General features: G+C 44.3%; 1 protein-coding gene across 6 annotated transcripts in view; it reads left to right on the top strand.

The window, feature by feature from the left end:
- The window catches only part of TRAK2 (trafficking kinesin protein 2), a 77,601-nt gene that overhangs the window by 19,276 nt on the left and 38,684 nt on the right, over positions 1–19,641 (top strand). For all 6 annotated transcript variants that reach the window (XM_077272060.1, XM_077272063.1, XM_077272064.1 and 3 more), the window contains exons 2-3: positions 11,693–11,936; positions 16,879–17,076. In XM_077272060.1, coding sequence (XP_077128175.1) covers positions 11,900–11,936; positions 16,879–17,076 — 235 coding nt within the window. In that variant the 5' untranslated portion in view covers positions 11,693–11,899. The remainder of the gene's footprint in view (positions 1–11,692; positions 11,937–16,878; positions 17,077–19,641) is intronic.

Genomic DNA, 19,641 nt, shown 5'->3' with positions numbered 1-19,641 from the left:
ATCCACAGGTAAAACGCACTGCGTTTTACCTGCCGATTTACCGCAGGTTTACCGCTGAATTAATGCAGGTTTTCTGCGGAATCCGCACAAACAATTGATATGCTGCGGAAAATACAACGCAGCGTTTCCGCGCTGTATTTTCCGCAGCATGGACACAGCGGATTTGCTTTTCCATAGGTTTACACGGTACTGTAAACCGCATGGAAAATAGCTGCGGAACCGCAGCAAAATTCGCAACGTGTGCACATAGCCTCATTGGAGTCCAGCTGTGCTTAACTAAACTGATAGGATTTGATTTGGAAAGGCACACACCTGTCTATATAAGACCTCACCGCTCACAGTGCGTGTCAGACCAAATGAGAATCATGAGGTCAAAGGAACTGGCCAAGGAGCTCAGAGACTGAATTGTGGCAAGACACAGTTCTGGCCTAGGTTACAAAATAGTTTCTGCAGTACTCAAGGTTCCTAAGAGCACAGTGGCCTCCATAATCCTTAAATGGAAGAAGTTTGGGACCACCAGAAGTCTTCCTAGACCTGGCCGTCCAGCCAAACTGAGCAATCGTGGGAGAAGAGCCTTGGTGAGAGAGATAAAGAAGAACCTAAAGATCACTGTGGCTGAGCTCCAGAGATGCAGTAGGGAGATGGGAGAAAGTTCCACAAAGTCAACTATCACTGCAGCCCTCCACCAGTCTGGCCTTTATGGCAGAGTGGCCCGATGGAAGCCTCTCCTCAGTGCGAGACATATGACAGCCCACAGAAAGTTTGCTAAAAAACACATAAAGGACTCCCAGACTATGAGAAATAAGATTCTCTGGTCTGATGAGATGAAGATAGACCTTTTTGGTGATAATTCTAAGCGGTATGTGTGGAGAAAATCAGGCACTGCTCATCACCTGCCCAATACAATCCCAACAGTGAAACGTGGTGGCAGCATCCTGCTATGGGGGTGTTTTTCAGCTGCAGGGACAGGACGACTGGTGGTCATTGAAGGAAACATGAATGTGTCCAAGTACAGAGATATTCTGGATGAAAAACCTCTTCCAGTGTGCTCTGGACCTCAGACTTGACTGAAGGTTCACCTTCCAACAAGACGATGACCCTAAGCACACAGCTAAAATAACAAAGGAGTGGCTTCAGAACATCTCTGTGACCATTCTTGACTGGCTCAGCCAGAACCATGACCTAAACCCAATAGAGCATCTCTGGGGAGACCTGAAAATGGCTGTCCACCAATGTTCACCATCCAAGCTGACGGAACTGGAGAATATCTGCAAGGAAGAATGGCAGAGGATCCCCAAATCCAGGTGTGAAAAAACTTTTTGCATCATTCCCAAAAAGACTCACGGCTGTACTAGCTCAAAAGGGTGCTTCTACTCAATACTGAGCAAAGGGTCGGAATACTTATGACCATGTAATATTTCAGTTTTTCTTTTTTATTAAATTTGCAAAAATTGCTACATTTCTGGTCTTTTTCAGTCAAGATGGGGTGCAGAGCATCCACTAATGAGAAAATAATGAACTTTTTTGAATTTCCCAAATGGCTGCAATGAAACAAAGAGTGTAAAATGTAAAGAGGTCTGAATACTTTCCGTATCCTGGGTGTGTGTGTGTGTGTGTGTGTGTGTGTATGTATATGCATGCGTGTATGTGTATGTATGTGTATATATATATATATATATATATATATATATATATATATATATATATATATATATATATATATATATATATATATATATATATATATATATATATTATATACACGCACGCACACACATATTATGTATATATATCATCAGCTTCATTCTAAAGATATTTGTATTTTTTGTTAAATGTAAGATTTTTTTAAAATACACTTATATTTTGCTATTTGTAAAGTTTTAATGTTTGTACCGAGGGACTTGTGATACACAGTAGGGGAGACTTGAAGGTGATGATATCTCTCAAGTATAAGCCTCCAGAAATCAGCCATAAATGAGTGCTGTGTCCTCCCAGTTCTATCCTGCTTGACATTCAATAAGCTGAAAAGTGTCTTTTTGATGATTGGTGTGACCTCTTTTTTTTTTTTTTTCTCTATTTGTAAATATTGACTAGTCCAGGACCGCTGTCAATCAGTGCTGCTGCTAATACTGGCATCATTAAGGAGGGCATCAGGAGGCTGATAACACTCTCCTAATATCTCCTAGAGGCAAATTCTGAAGACAGGTTTCCTTTAAATTCAGGAATTTTTATTTGATCCCAGTCTTGGGGAATAAAAGTTTGAGTTTAATATTTAACTTTCTGTAATGTGTTTTTTTATTTTTTTTTCTTGTTTAACAGCTTAGATAACCGTTCTGTTATTGCACCCGCAGTGATGGACAATGGTCAGGTTTTAAAGGGACCCTGGCAGCACAGAATGACTGTTCACACCAAGTCCCACCGCTCGATGCTTCATGGTGGGGCCAATCCTGTATATACACCTTCCCACCTGCCTGGTTTCCATCTGTCTCCTCCCTTCTCTGTCTCTATGAAGCCAGAGCTGTCCGTCATAGAGGGGGATGAAGATCGAGGGGAAACGAGCAGAGGTGGGAAGGTGTATGTAAGTGAGTTCCCGCCATGACCAATCATCCTGTGCTGAGAGTCCCTTTAAAGGTGTGAAGATGTAGCGCTATGTACGGTAACATGATACTGTCATAAAGTTGTGTGTGGACAGTCATGTGGCGGCTGGGTATTTGTCATAATGTAATAAACTTTGTAGTAAATGATGCTGTTTACAATTGTAAAACATCTGCTCAGTTTTCAAACCTTGATCTAAGGCTACTTTCACATTAGCGTTGTGCACTGCACGTCGCACTACGACGTTGCAGCGCACCTACGCATACTGTGCAAGCGCCACACAACGGTGGCAGCGGATGCTGGTTTTCAACGCATTCGCTGCCCCATTGTGAGGTGCGGGGGGTGGGTGCGGAGTTCCGGCTGCGCATGCGCGGTTGGAAAAGACGGCAACGACGCACCAAAAAACCTTACAAGCAACGTTTTTTTGTGGCGACGGTCCGACGCAACACGACGCAACCGTCGCACGACGTGTGGCAATGCGTCGCTAATGCAAGTCAATGGAGAAAAAACGCATCCTGCAAGCACTTTTGCAGGATGCGTTTTTTCTCCAAAACGACGCATAGCGACGTGCAGTGCACGACGCTAGTGTGAAAGTAGCCTAAGTCTACCTGTGAATTGTGACCCTGGTTTCCATTCAACATGAACTATTCTGGTCCTAAGAGGGCTTACATGCTTAGTGCGTCTGATTCAGCATTCTAATCAGTTGTTTGATCTCAATCCTGGCAGAAATGTGCAATGCTCTGTATATGTTGGGAATATTCCATATTACCGTAAATTAAAATGGTCCTGACATGGTGACGAAGCCCGAAGAAGCATCTGTGTGGTTCACGCTGGAAGAGTGCACGTTTCGCCTCTTCCATTTGTGAGCTTGACTCAAGCCATGAACGGGTCACACATATGTGAGTGAATAAAGACCTCATGGTTTCATGATCTCTCCTCTGGAGTGCTGCCATATTTCACACACACACACACACACACACACACACACACACACACACACACACACACACACACACACACACACACACACACTCTGTATTTAGTTTTTCGCCCCTCTTCTCAAAGCCATAACTTTTTTATCTTTTTGTCAATATGGCGGTGTGAGGGCTTGTTTCTTACAGGACGAGTTGCACTTTTGAACTATTGAACTACACCAATGATTTTACCATATAATGTACTGGAAAACAGAAAAAAAAAATCCAGGTGCAGTGAAATTGCAAAAAAAAGTGAAATTACAATTGTGTGGGTTTTTTAATAACTGACCTGTTATGATTCTCCAGGTCATTTTGACTTGGCAGATACCAACCATGTCTAGGTTCTTTTTTATTTAAGTGGTGATAAATAAAATCCAAAATTTGTTAAAAATGAATTTGACGCCATTTTCCGAGCCCAGCAGCGTCTCCATTTTTCGGAATCTGGAGCTGGGTGAGGGCTTACAAAAACAAGCGAAACCGCATACTATATAAATGCCTTTCGGGTGCACAGGCCTTAATTGCCTGTATGAGTGTGTGTGTGTGTGTGTGTGTGTGTGTGTGTGTGTGTGTGTGTATATATATATATATATATATATATATATATATATATATACAGTATAGATGTATATGTGTGTATGTATATATATATGTGTGTGTGTGTGTGTGTGTATATATATATATATATATATATATATATATATATATATATATATATAATAATAATAATAATTTTATTTATATAGCGCCAACATATTCCGCAGCGCTTTACAACTTATAGAGGGGACTTGTACAGACAATAGACATTACAGCATAACAGAAATCCCAGTTCAAAATAGATACCAGGAGGAATGAGGGCCCTGCTCGCAAGCTTACAAACTATGAGGAAAAGGGGAGACACGAGAGGTGGATGGTAACAATTGCTTTAGTTATTTGGACCAGCCATAGTGTAAGGCTCGGATGTTCATGTAAAGCTGCATGAACCAGTTAACTGCCTAAGTATGTAGCAGTACAGACACAGAGGGCTATTAACTGCATAAAGTGTATGAGAACATGATGCGAGGAACCTGATTATGTTTTTTTTTGTTTTTTTTTAATGGGCCACACAGGGATAGTTAGGTTAATGCGTTAAGGCGGTAGGCCAGTCTGAACAAATGAGTTTTTAGGGCACGCTTAAAACTGTGGGGATTAATCGTATTAACCTAGGTAGTGCATTCCAAAGAATCGCGGATGGCACGGGTAGGGTGGTAGACTGAGACCAGAGAGGAGATGTAGGGTGGTCTTTTGCGGCGATTACAGCCTCAATTCTCCGAGGTATGGATTCATACAAGGTGTGAATTGTTTCCAAAGGAATTTTAGCCCATTCTTCAGTTAAAACACCCTTCAGTTCTTTGAGCGACTATTGCTCTGGAAATCGACGTCTAACTTGAATCTCTAAAATCAACCATAAATGCTCAATAATGTTGAGGTCTGGGGATTGTGGGGGCCAGATGAGATGCTCAACTTCATTAGAATGTTCCTCGTGCCATGCTTTAATGATTCTAGCTGTATGAATTGGTGCATTATCATCATCTCCCTCCGGGAACAGTGCTTGAACCATTGGATGCACTTGGTCGCCCAAAATGCCTAAATAATCTCGGCTGTTAATTCTTCCATGAAGGGATATCATTGGCCCGGCGGATCTCCATGAAATAGCACCCTAGATCATCACAGTACCTCCACCATGTTTTACGGTTGGGAGAAGGCAGTCTGGATGGAATGCTTCTTTCGGCTGTCTCCAAACGTACACTCGGCCAGAGGTCGGAAATAGGGTAAACGATGATTTGTCTGAGAATATCACATGTTTCCACTGCTCGAGGGACCAATTCTGGAGGTTTCTACACCACTCTAAACGCTTGGAAACATTTGTCATTGAGAGCAGCGGTTTTCTAATTGCAGCTCTTCCGTGGAATCCAGATTTGTGCAGCTTCTGATGAACAGTTTTTGTGGAAGCTGGGTTCTGTAGGTGTTCATTGAGCTCAGCAGTGATTTGCGTAGCCGTGGTCTTGTGATCCGGTCTCACAATTCGCTTTAGAGTCCAACGGTCTCTCTCAGTCAATTTTGACTTTCGGCCGGACCTGTGCTTTGCTGCGGACGTTTTTCCTTCTCTTTCAAACGCAGTCATTACTTTGGAGACAGTACCTCTTGACACGGCAAGCATTCGGGCACTTTCTGTTACACTAGCGCCTGCCATACGAGCACCAACAATTTGGCCTCTTTGAAAATCCGAGAGGTCTGCCATTGGTATGAGGTTCTCATCAATGTTCTTACAATTATACAAAACAAACAGTTAATTTACATACACATATCACATAACACAAATAATCAACTACAAAACATTACCATATGTCACGGTTTGCATGTTTATCACTTGTTCGAAGATTATGATGCCAAAACGTTAGGTGTTTCCATTATTTTGTCCATCCCCTGTATATAGTAGACCCTTTTAATACTCCACAGGCTTTCAGTGTCTAAAATGGCAAAATCAAACTTGCTTACTGACTGTTGGTCCAACGCTAATGAGGGCCTCCTGAGGAGGCATTGCACTCCGCGAAATGGCCGTAAGCACTTTTACCTTTGTTCTTGTTGCACTGATGTCGTAAAACATATAGTTTTTTCTATGTGTCTTAGTCAGTGCCGTGGCTTTTTCATTTTTAATATTCTGTGGGATTTTGTCTGCAGCACAAAACTGTAGCCAAGCATTGATGCCCTAATGAAGCATACGGCAAGCCTGTGGAGCACTAAAATCTAAAAGTAAACGACCCCATTAACCCCTTCAAGTCGCGGCTCTTTTTCGTTTTTGTGTTTTCGTTTTTCGCTCCCCTCCTTCCCAGAGCCATAACTTTTTTATTTTTCCGTCAATATGGCCATGTGAGGGCTTATTTTTTGCGAAACGAGTTGTACTTTTGAACGACATCATTGGTTTTACCATGTCATGTACTAGAAAATGGGAAAAAAATTCCAAGTGCGGTGAAATTGCAAAAAAAGTGCAATCCCACACTTGTTTTTTGTTTGTTTTTTTTGCTAGGTTCACTAAATGCTAAAACTGACCTGCCATTATGATTCTCTAGGTCATTACGAGTTCATAGACACCTAACATGTCTAGGTTATTTTTTATCCAAGTGGTGAAAAAAAATTCCAAACTTTGCTTAAAAAAAAAAAAAAAAAAAGGGCAATTTTCCGATACCCGTAGCGTCTCCAATTTTCGTGATCTGGGGTCGGGTGAGGGCTTATTTTTTGCATACCGAGCTGATGTTTTTAATGATACCATTTCGGCACAGATACGTTCTTTTGATCGCCCGTTATTGCATTTTAACGCAATGTCGTGGCGACCAAAAAAAACGTAATTCTGGCGTTTCGGATTTTTTTTTCGCTACGCTGTTTAGCGATCAGGTTAATGCTTTTTTTTATTTGATAGATCGGGCGATTCTGAACGCGGCGATACCAAATATGTGTAGGTTTGTTTTTTTTTTAATTGTTTTATTTAGGATGGGGCGAAAGGGGGGTGATTTAAACTTTTATATTTTTAATATTTTTTTCACATTTTTAAAAACTTTTTTTTTTCACTTTTGCCATGCTTCAGTAGCCTCCAAGGGAGGCTAGAAGCAGGCACAGCCCGATCGGCTCTGCTACATAACAGCGATCATCAGATCGCTGTTATGTAGGAGAATTGCAGGTGTGCTGTGAGCGCCGACCACAGGGTGGCGCTCACAGCCACCGGCGATCAGTAACCATAGAGGTCTCAAGGACCTCTATGGTTACCTTCCTGATGCATCGCCGACCCCCGATCATGTGACGGGGGTCGGCGATGACGTCATTTCCGGCCGCCCGGCCGGATGCGGTAGTTAAATGCCGCTGTCTGCATTTGACAGCGGCATTTAACAGGTTAATAGCGGCGGGTGAATAGCGATTTCACCCGCCGCTATTGTGCGCACATGTCAGCTGTACAAAACAGCTGACATGTCGCGACTTTGATGTGCGCTCACCGCCGGAGCGCACATCAAAGCAGGGGACCCGACATGCGCAGTACATGTACGGCGCATGTCGTGAAAGGGTTAAGCAGGTTGTCACCAGATGCATCTTCAGGTGCGCAGCGGTCTCAGGCTTCCTGGTTACGAGGGGCGGTCTGCTGCTGAAGACTGACGGCTTGGTTTAGCAGCATGTTTGCTCCACTGGCTCCAAGGCTGCTAGCAGAAGTATCTTTGCCGCTGCAGCATGGGAGGCGCTGGGGCACTAAACACTAAAGCTGGGTGGATCGAGTGCTGTAAAAGTGTAAAGCATAGAGCCTACTCAGCAGCACGCTTCTTACCTAGGTAACCAGCCAGGCTGGGACTGTAGGGTGGCCGGTAACCGTGACAACAAGCTGTGCACCATAGATTGAAGAATCCCTCCATTCTAGAGCACAGAGAGGCTTTTTAATAAAAGCTAAATTGCAATGTTGCTAATTTTAACAAGCACTTTGCTTAAAGGGGTTGTCTGATGTGTATAAATGGGTAAAATTCTAGTGTCTAGGTGAGTGCCATTACAGTATACACATGAAGTGTATGCCCGGCCCAGCTTACTTGTGCGTGCTAGAAATGACAGCCTCAAATCGCATGTCACTTTGTGTTTTTACACCGCATATACAGCGCCGAAAAGCCAGTATAATTCGCATTGACAAGACCCCTGTCTAGAGCCGTCTCATAGCTCCATTTGCAGGCAGGCTTTTACATAACTGTTTTTCCCACTGTAGAATGCAGCAGATAATCTAATATATAAAGCTGAATGTGTGTGTGTGTGTATGTATGTATGTATGTATGTATGTCCGGGATTGGCATCTGAACCGTAGCAGCTACAGCCACAAAATTTTGCACAGTCACACGTCTGGACCCCGAGAGCGTCATAGGCTATGTTGTGAGGTGAAATTTTAACCCCGCGCTTTCCAATTCACCAAACAATTTTGCCCCTATCTACATAATGGGGAAAAAGTGAAAGGAAAAGTGTTGGAGGCGTCGCAGCTACAGGCACAAAATTTTGCACAGTCACACGTCTGGACCCTGAGAGCGTCAAAGCTATATTGTGAGGTGAAATTTTAACCCCGCGCTTTCCAAGTCACCAAACAATTTTGCCCCTATCTACATAATGGGGAAAAAATGAAAGGAAAAGTGTTGGAGGCAAATTAACAGCTGCCAGATGTGAACAAGGGGGACTTAAAGAATGACAGCGATGGCACCAAAGAGTATATACTGTACAGTTGCTAAGGTGGGGCCCCAACATGGGATAATCACACCACCACGGGGATATGAACACACACACAAAATGCGCCACACACTACCACGTGCTCGAACACATATACCACCCTCAGTGCACATTTCACCACACATACACCAACCTCGCCACATAAAAGTAGAAACACAAAAGTCGCCGCTCAAAACTCGCCACGCGCAAAACTCTCCACATGCAAAACTCGCCACACGTGCAAAACTCGCCACACGCAAAACTTGCACACGCAGAAAAATTGCCACACGCAGAAAAATTGCCACATGCACAAAAGTTGCAACACATGCAAAAGTTGCCTCACACAAAACTTGCACATACTCAAAAGGCACCACACATAAAACTCGCCACGCGCAAAACTCGCCATGCGCAAAACTTGCTGCACACAACTTGCTACACTAACCTGTCACATGCAACTCGACACACAAAAAGTTGCTACACGCATGTCGCCACACAAAACTCATCTCACAAAAGTCCCTACATGCATGTCGCCACACGCAACTCAACACACACAACTTGACACACGAAACTCGCCCTAAAACACACACAAGTCTGGTATCCTTCAAAAATAAAAATCTGATTAATAAGCAGACAAACTACAAGAGCAACAAATGTACCATATAGGAATCCGGCAGCTGTCAGTCACATGACCAGTCTATTATGTGTATGTGTGAGCTAATATATACTGCCAGGGGGTGGGCTTACTGTTGGCTGGGGATTTATCAGGCTGCCATTTTAGCTTACAAATACTGAGGTAAAAATACTGACCAAATAACGTGTGAACGAGGGCTAATACAGGAGGAGATGGCATACAGCTATATACTATATACAGGAGATGACACACAGGTATATACTATTTACAGGGGAGATGACACACAGGTATATACTATATACAGGAGGAGATGACACACAGATATATACTATATACAGGAGAGATGACACACAGGTATATACTATATAGAGGAGGAGATGACATACAGGTACATACTACATACAGGAGGAGATGACATACAGGTATATACTATATACAGGAGGAGATGACACACAGGTATATACTATATACAGGAGCAGATTACCTACAGGTATATAGTATATACAGGAGGAGATGACACAGGTATATGCTATGTATAGGAGGAGATGACATACAGGTATATACTATATACAGGAGATGACACACAGATATATACTATATATAGGTGAGATGACACACAGGTATATACTATATACAGGAGATTACATACAGGTATATCTAATATATAAAGCTGAATGTGTGTATGTATGTATGTGTGTATGTCCGGGATTGGCATCTGTACCGTCGCAGCTACAGCCACAAAATTTTGCACAGTCACACGTCTGGACCCCGAGAGCGTCATAGGCTATGTTGTGAGGTGAAATTTTAACCCCGCGCGTTCCAATTCACCAAACAATTTTGCTCCTATCTACATAATGGGGAAAAAGTGAAGGGAAAAGTGTTGGAGGAAAATTGACAGCTGCCAGATGTGAACAATGAGGACTTAAAGAATGAGAGCGATGGCGACAAAGAGTATATACCGTACAGTTGCTAAGGTGGGGCCCCGACATGGGATACTCACCACACACGGGGATATGAACACAAACACAAAATGCGCCACACACTACCACGTGCTTGAACACATATACCACCCTCAGCACACATTTCACCACACACACACACCAACCTCGCCACATAAAAGTCGAAACACAAAAGTCACCACTCAAAACTCGCTACATGCAAAACTCGCCATATGCAAAACTAGGCTCACGCAAAACTCGCCACACGTGCAAAACTCACCTCATGGAAAACTCACCTCATGCAAAACTTGCACACACAGAAAAATTGCCACATGTACAAAAGTTGCACCACATGCAAAAGTTGCCTCACACAAAACTTGCACATACTCAAAATGCACCACACATAAAACTCGCCACGCGCAAAACTCGCCATGCACAAATCTTGCTGCACACAACTTGCTACACTAACCTGTCACATGCAACTCAACACACAAAATGTTGCTACACGCATGTCGCCACACAAAACTCATCTCACAAAAGTCGCTACATGCATGTCGCCACACGCAACTCAACACACACAACTTGACACATAAAACTCGCCCTAAAACACACACAAGTCTGGTATTGTCCTTCAAAAATAAAAATCTGATTAATAAGCAAACTACAAGAGCAACAAATGTACCATATAGGAAATACGGCAGCTGTCAGTCACATGACCTGTCTATTATGTGTATGTGTGAGCTAATATATACTGCCAGGGGGGAGGGCTTCCTGTTGGCTGGGGATTTATCAGGCTGCCAATAGCAACCAATCACAGCTCAGCTTCTATTTTGCTACAGTTAATTAACCTGAGCTCTGATTGGTTAATATAGGCAACAAAGACATTCTCAGTATAACAAAGCTAATATATGTTGTGAAATGCTTCTATTTGCTTAGTTTTTGCCTTTTAATAATTACATTTCTATCTATTTGTTTTGTGGTTTTTGTGTGCAGAATAAATTTTTGTTAACACATTCTATTTTGCTAACAGCAGTCATTAACCCGGGCGAAGCCGGGTAGTACAGCTAGTTTGCCTATATAAATAAATATCCCAAACGTCTCATCCCATTACTTTAGATTTCCAAACCAAACTTTGTTACATAACTGTTTGCTCACTGCTCACACCCAGTATTGTCCGATCCTTTCTCGTGGCCTTTGGACGGTTCTTGTACATGGAAGACTCCTATTTTTCCGTTTAGTAATAAGTCCTTACTTCCCAGGGATCTTATTCATATTGAAAAAATGTTGTTGTTTTTTTGTAGGTGATATGAAAACTGTAAAGGGAAGGTGAAGTGAGAAGGTGCTCATCATGATCGAGACATGCCCTGAACCAGCAAAGATTTCAGCAGATGTAATTGTGACCGCAGCGGCCGTCATAGGAGAAGCTGTGTTTTCTCTTTACTACTTAAAGCCAGACTGTAATCAGAGTAGATGCTGATACCAACCTCCTAGCGAGTAAAGATAAACTCATGAATATCCACCGCGGAGACTCTGCTCCTGGCAATGGTAAGTCTCAAGTACTGGAAGAATATGAAAGCTAAATATCCAGCCTATCCCTGGTGACCCCATCACATATACGTTATCAGAGGGCAGAGCGCAGCGGCATGTTAACGAGCTCATATCTGCAGCCTAGAGTGATCATCTGATTGGGGAGAACTTTGGTATCGTTATCGGATTATTACCTAACAAGTTATGTAAAGTGAAAACATGTTTATCTTTGTAAAGGACCTGCCATGTTTCCCAGGTAGGAGGCGATTTTGCTGTGGTGTAATACTACCCGCCATTCCTGTCCTCTATATCGGAAATTCTGTTTTGATAGATACTTCACTCATTATGCGATCATTTAAAGGAGTTATCCAAGACTATATTCATCCTTAAGCCACCAGTAAAAATTTAACAGACAGGTATCTATACCTATATCTATCTATATATCTATAGCTAACTATCCAGCACAGATCACTGACTGCTCCTGCCGGCAATTCTGCAGCTTCTAATGATGTCCCGTCAAAAGAGCAGCGGCTTCTCTTCTACTCTGCTTTGGTGACAGGTTGTGGCTGCCAATGTGGGAGCTGGCTTCAATCAGCATCAACAGAGCAGCCCAGAAGAAGAAGAGCAGCACTGTTGACGAGGAGCAGCTGGACCGCAGGCAGGAGACGTCAGTGACCAATCTGAGCCAGAAATTGGCAACTACCTGCCTGTGTTTTTTTGGGGGTTCATACTAAAGAAATAATTTAGTCCTGGAAAACCCCTTGAAGTGTTTTTCCAACTTTTCTTTTTTTTTCTTTTTTTTTTGTAGTTGAAATATATGTCCTATTTAGCATTACACGATTTATGTGGTTGGGTCTTTCATGTATTGCACATATCCTGTAGCCATTACCTTGAAATACAGGACTTTTAAAGAAATAATAAAGTCAACAATACCGTATATACTCGAGTATAAGCCGAGGCACCTAATTTTACCACAAAAAAGTTATTGACTGAAGTATAAGCCTGGTATACATTGTCCCCTCATCCCTATCCTGGTATGCATGGTCTCCCCATCCCCATTCTTGTACGCATGGCTCCCCCCCTCATCCCTATCCTGGTACGCTTAGCCCCCCTCATCCCTATCCTGGTACGCTTAGCCCCCCTCATCCCTATCCTGGTATGCATGCCCCCCCTCATCCCTATCCTGGTACGCTTGGCCCCCCTCATCCCTATCCTGGTACGCTTCCCCCCCATCCTTATCCTGATATGCATGCCCCCCCCCCCATCCCTATCCTGGTACACTTGGCCCCCCTCATCCCTATCCTGGTACGCTTGCCCCCATCCTTATCCTGGTATACATGCCCCCCTCATCCCTATCCTGGTACGCATGGCCCTCCCCTCATCCCTATATTGGCATTCATGGCCCCCCCTCATCCCTATACTGGCACGCATGGCCTCCCCATCCCTATACTGGCACGCATGGCCTCCCCATCCCTATACTGGCACGCATGGCCTCCCCATCCCTATACTGGCACGCATGGCCTCCCCATCCCTATACTGGCACGCATGGCCTCCCCATCCCTATACTGGCACGCATGGCCTCCCCATCCCTATACTGGCACGCATGGCCTCCCCATCCCTATACTGGCACGCATGGCCCCCCATCCCTATCCTGGTATGCATGGCCCCTCCCCCTCATCCCTATCCTAATACGCATGCCCACCCTCATACCTATCCTTTTATGCATGGCTCCCCCCATCCCTATCCTGGCACCATGCCCCCCCATCCCTATCCAGGCACCATGGCCCCTTCTCATCCCTATCCTGGCACCATGGTCCCCCTCATCCCTATTCTGGCACGCATCCCCCCCCCCCCCATCCCTATCCTGGTATACATGGCCCCCATCAGGAAAATATAAAAAAAATATATGCTTACCTTTCCTGCGCATCCTCGCAGCGTCTTGTTCCGAAGCCAGCAGCTAATTTATGCTTGTAAGCAGTGCTTGGCAGGGACGTCATGCGCTACTTACAAGCAGAGGACAGCTGCCAGAATATTCGCTGCTCTCCATGCCGCAACTGTGCGTAAAGAGCAGTGAGTATTCATTGCTATTTAGTAGCGGGCACATTAGCAGCAGCCGCAGGCTTCCTGCAGCACTACTTGAGGGAATTAATATTCTGCCCTCCATGCCCGTGGGAGTGGAGAGAAGTGAATATTCATTTATTTTAAGTAGAGGGAACAGGTGATCACCCGGCCCCTGCTGGAAGCCGTCGTCTGCGACGACTGTGCATGCTATTAAAGAGCGATGAATATTCACTGCCAGCTCAGTGAATATTCATGTCTCTTTAGCAGGGGGCAGTTAGCTGCAGCAACTGACACCTGCCTCTTGTGACCCGCTGCTCTGACACTTTCGCTTCTTCTCCATCTTGTGGGACCCTCACTCGAGTGTAAGCCAAGGAGGATTTTTTCAGCATAAAAAATGTGCTGAAAAACTCGGCTTATACTCAATTATATACTGCAAGTACATGAGAAATCAAATCATCATCTGTCCTAAAAAATAAAAAATAAATTTCCAGGACTATCCGATCCTCTGAATGGCTGCCATTAAAGGGAACCGGTCATGTCATTTGTAGCATCTAAACTGTCTCCAGAGCATTGTTAGTGATGCAGTGTGCATCGCTAACACTGTTTTTCATTAAAATCGCCAATGTACTGCTTATCAAAAAGCACTTTATATGCACTGCTCAAAAAAATAAAGGGAACCCTTAAACAGAATATAACTCCAAGTAAATTGAACTTCTGTGAAATCAATCTGTCCACTTAGGAAGCAACACTGTTTGACAATCAATTTCACATGCTGTTGTGCAAATGGAATAGACAACAGATGGAAATTATTGGCAATTATCAAGACACAATAAAGGAGTGGTTCTGCAGGTGGGGACCACAGACCACATCTCAGTACCAATGCTTTCTGGCTGATGTTTTGGTCATGTTTGAATGTTGGTTGTGCTTTTACACTCGTGGTAGCATGAGACGGACTCTACAACCCACAGAAGTGGCTCAGGTAGTGCAGCTCATCCAGGATGGCACATCAATGCGAGCTGTGGCCAGAAGGTTTGCTGCATCTGTCAGCGTAGTGTCCAGAGGCTGGAGGCGCTACCAGGAGACAAGCCAGTACACCAGGAGATGTGGAGGAGGCCGTAGGAGGGCAACAACCCAGCAGCAGGACCGCTACCTCAGCCTTTGTGCAAGGAGGTACAGGAGGAGCACTGCCAGAGCCCTGCAAAATGACCTCCAGCAGGCCACAAATGTGCATATGTCTGCACAAACTGTTAGAAACCGACTCCATAAGGATGGTCTGAGTCCCCGATTTCTTTGGAGGGCCGCACAGCTCTCCGTGTGCTCGCCAGAGGTAGCCTGACTGCCATTAGGTACCGAGATGAGATCCTCAGACCCCTTGTGAGACCATATGCTGGTGCGGTTGGCCCTGGGTTCCTCCTAATGCAGGACAATGCCAGACCTCATGTGGCTGGAGTGTCAGCAGTTCCTGCAAGATGAAGGCATTGAAGCTATGGACTGGCCCGCCCGTTTGTCTCGCACCATCCACCAATGTCACGTTGCACCACAGACTGTCCAGTTGGTGGATGCTTTAGTCCAGGTCTGGGAGGAGATCCCTCAAGAGACCATCTGCCGCCTCATCAGGAGCATGCCCAGGCGTTGTAGGGAGGTCATACAGGCACGTGGAGGCCACACACACTACTGAGCATCATTTTCTTGTCTTGAGGCATTTCCACTGAAGTTGGATCAGCCTGTAACTTCATTTTCCACTTTGATTTTGAGCATCATTCCAACTCCAGACCTCCGTGGGATATTAGTTGTGATTTACTTTGATCATTTTTAGGTTTTATTGTTCTCCGCACATTCCACTATGTAATGAATAAAGATTTACAACTGGAATATTTCATTCAGTGATATCTAGGATGTGGGATTTAGCATACCCTTTATTTTTTGGAGCAGTGTAGTTATATCTTACCTGCTCGTTTAGTCATAAGGGTGCGCTTCGTTGCGTTCAGTCACGGTTGTAGCCTCCCACTCAGTTTGAATTACGTTCCCCTGTTTGCGCTGACGTCACTTGAAATCCCAATCTTGTGCAGTGTGTATTGGGGGAGCAGCACTTGCGCATTGTCTATCGGCCAGCCGCATCTGCGCTGTGATGAGTGGATCCCCGAGCGTGCGCACTGAAGCTGTGAGAAGATACCACTTTCACTGGCTCCAGCACCTGCCCCCCCAATACATGCTACGCAAGTGTGGCTCCTCCAATATACGCGGCGCAAGCGCGGTTCCCCCAGTGCACGCCGCGCAAGCGCGGTTCCCCCAGTGCACGGTGCGCAAGCGCGGTTCCCCCAGTGCACGGTGCGCAAGCGCGGTTCCCCCAGTGCACGGTGCGCAAGCGCGGTTCCCCCAGTGCACGGTGCGCAAGCGCGGTTCCCCCAGTGCACGCCGCGCAAGCGCGGTTCCCCCAGTGCACGGTGCGCAAGCTCGTGATTTCAAGTGACGTCGGCGCAAACCCGAGAATATAATTCAAATTTTGTGGACAGCGACAACCCTGCCAGAACGCAATGAAGCACACCTTTATGACTAAACGATAGGATTGGAGCAGCGATTTTTTTTTAATGAGAAAAATGTGTTCGTGATGCACACTACACTGGGAGCTCTTTACATGCTACAAACGACGCGACAGGTTAATTTTTACACAAATTATTAGAAATGTGTACAGCCAGAAAAAATAACTCAATATCTGCAGTATAACAACCAAAAAAAAATCCTTTCCCTACTATAAATGTTCTCCTAAAAAGACTGTTTTATGTAAAAGTGTGAAACCTTATGGGTGGTTGTCTCTGTATAGAGAGGTTAAAAAAACAAGACACCGGGCTGAGTCTTACTTGTACATCTCTCAATGTATTTTTTGAAATGTTTTCCACAGATGTCTATCACAGCCAGGATACCCCTGAGGTGGAACTGGTTAATTTGCTAGAAGACCAGCTTCCCCAGTACAAGTTACGGGTGGACTCCTTGTATCTCTATGAACACCAAGACTGGATACAGCACTCCCCAACACGTCCAAGCAATGGCCTCGGAAACCTTTCTCCTGTCCTGGCTGAAGAGACTTTCCGTTACATGAGTAAGTCACTTTTGATGCTTGTTCTTGCCACACTATACCTATAGTAACCTATGCACCTTCAGTCATTATTGGTTGAGTCCTATACTTTTTCTTGTTTCTGGGGACCCCCCATCCCAATGCCCTACCTATACATGCATGTGTCCTTAATTGGGTTGGGGGAGTTATCTACTGTCAGACACCAGAGGTGGTGGCTTCCCTCACATGAGAACACATGGCTTTCCTCTTATGGCCACCTTTAGCTTCTAAATTTTACCTATTGCCGGGAAGGTGGTTTTTACATTGTTAGGATATTTTACTTGGAACCATGCTATATGTTAAGCATCTCTTACATTGCTCGTTTTGTACGTATTTCTGCTCAGTGAACACAAGTAAGTGCATTCATACACCGCCAGGGTATACGCTGATGTCACTCCACGTGGAGCTTACATTTAACCACTAGGTCAAAAGCAGTTGAACTTCTAAAGCCTCCTATTAAACAAAAGCCGGCACGGGAATTACACGATTGCTACAAGTACGGCAAATGTAACGATTGGTGATTGTCTGCATCTTTTTATTTTCTGTAAGATTACAATCTGCCGGTGCGATAATATGTGTTATCAATTCATGGACAACTGTAGGTCTGCAAGAGCTACTCGAGCAACTCACTTATTTAGCCCATAGAATGGCTTTTGAGCAGGGGACCGTTCACTGTGACGCCCTACACCCTAACTGGGCTTAGGGAGAAATGTAGTCTTTAAGAAACCTGTCAGTCAGTGATGGGAGATCTGCCGGCAGGGAGACTGGTCCGAGAGCTGTAAGATGAAGGCAAAACCCCCTGCTCTTTTGGCTCGTTAGCATAAAAATTCCACCAGGGATGAAATGAAACCCAGTTCAAATTTTTTTTTTTGTAGCCAAAAATACATTGTTCCCAAATGGGTGGACAGCCCTTTTAATCCAGAATTAAATGGAAAAAAAAACACTTGGCCATGACGCATCTATAAATAAATAAAATATGTAATATATATACAGTACAGAGCAAAAGTTTGGACACACCTTCCCATTTAAACATTTTTCTGTATTTTCATGACTATGAAAAGTGTACATTCACACTGAAGGCATCAAAACTATAAATTAACACATGTGGAATTATATACTTAACAAAAAAGTGTGAAACAACTGAAATTATGTCTTATATTCTAGGTTCTTCAAAGTAGCCACCTTTTGCTTTCATAACTGCTTTGCACCACTCTTGGCATTCTCTTGATGAGCTTCAAGAGGTAGTCACCAGGAATGGTTTTCACTTCACAGGTGTGCCCTGTCAGGTTTAGTAAGTGGGATTTCTTGACTTATAAATGGTGTTAGTACCATCAGTTGTGTTGTGCAGAAGTCTGGTGGATACACAGCTGATAGTCCTACTGAATAGACTGTTAGCTGCTTTTTTCTTACCATAATACAAATTCTAAGTAAAGAAAAACGAGTGGCCATCATTACTTTAAGAAATGAAGGTCAGTCAGTCCAAAAAATTGGGAAAACTTTGAAAATGTCCCCAAGTGCAGTGGCAAAAACCATCAAGCGCTACAAAGAAACTGGCTCACATCAGGACCGCCCCAGGAAAGGAAGACCAAGAGTCACCTCTGCTTCTGAGGATAAGTTTATCCGAGTCACAAGCCTCAGAAATCGCAGGTTAACAGCAGCTCAGATTAGAGACCAGGTCAATGCCACACAGAGTTCTATCAACAGAAATATCTCTACAACAACTGTTAAGAGGAGACTTTGTGCAGCAGGCCTTCACGGTGAAATAGCTGCTAGTAAACCACTGCTAAGGACAGGCAACAAGCAGAAGAGACTTGTTTGGGCTAAAGAACACAAGGAAATAGACATTAGACCAGTGGAAATCTGTGCTTTGGTCTGGTGAGTCCAAATTTGAGATCTTTGGTTCCAACCACCATGTCTTTGTGCGATGCAGAAAAGGTGAATGGATGGACTCTACATGCCTGGTTCCCACCGTGAAGCATGGAGGAGGAGGTGTGATGGTGTGGGGGTGCTTTGCTGGTAACACTGTTGGGGATTTATTCAAAATTGAAGGCATACTGAACCAGCATGGCTACCACAGCATCTTGCAGCGGCATGCTATTCCATCCGGTTTGCGTTTAGTTGGACCATTATTTATTTTTCAACAGGACAATGACCCCAAACACACCTCCAGGCTGTGTAAGGGCTATTTGACCAAGAAGGAGAGTGATGGGGTGCTACGCCAGATGACCTGGCCTCCACAGTCACCAGACCTGAACCCAATCGCTGGTGGTTTGGGGTGAGCTGGACTGCAGAGTGAAGGCAAAAGGGCCAACAAGTGCTAAGCATCTCTAGGAACTCCTTCAAGATTGATGGAAGACCATTCCCGGTGACTACCTCTTGAAGCTCATCAAGAGAATGCCAAGAGTGTGCAAAGCAGTCATCAAAGCAAAAGGTGGCTACTTTGAAGAACCTAGAATATAAGACATATTTTCAGTTGTTTCACACTTTTTTGTTAAGTATGTAATTCCACATGTGTTAATTCATAGTTCTGATGCCTTCAGTGTGAATGTA

This window comes from Ranitomeya variabilis, chromosome 7 (genome assembly GCF_051348905.1).
Source record: "Ranitomeya variabilis isolate aRanVar5 chromosome 7, aRanVar5.hap1, whole genome shotgun sequence".
Classification (NCBI taxonomy): Eukaryota; Metazoa; Chordata; class Amphibia; order Anura; family Dendrobatidae; genus Ranitomeya; species Ranitomeya variabilis.
This window is presented reverse-complemented; position numbering and strand designations above follow the sequence as displayed.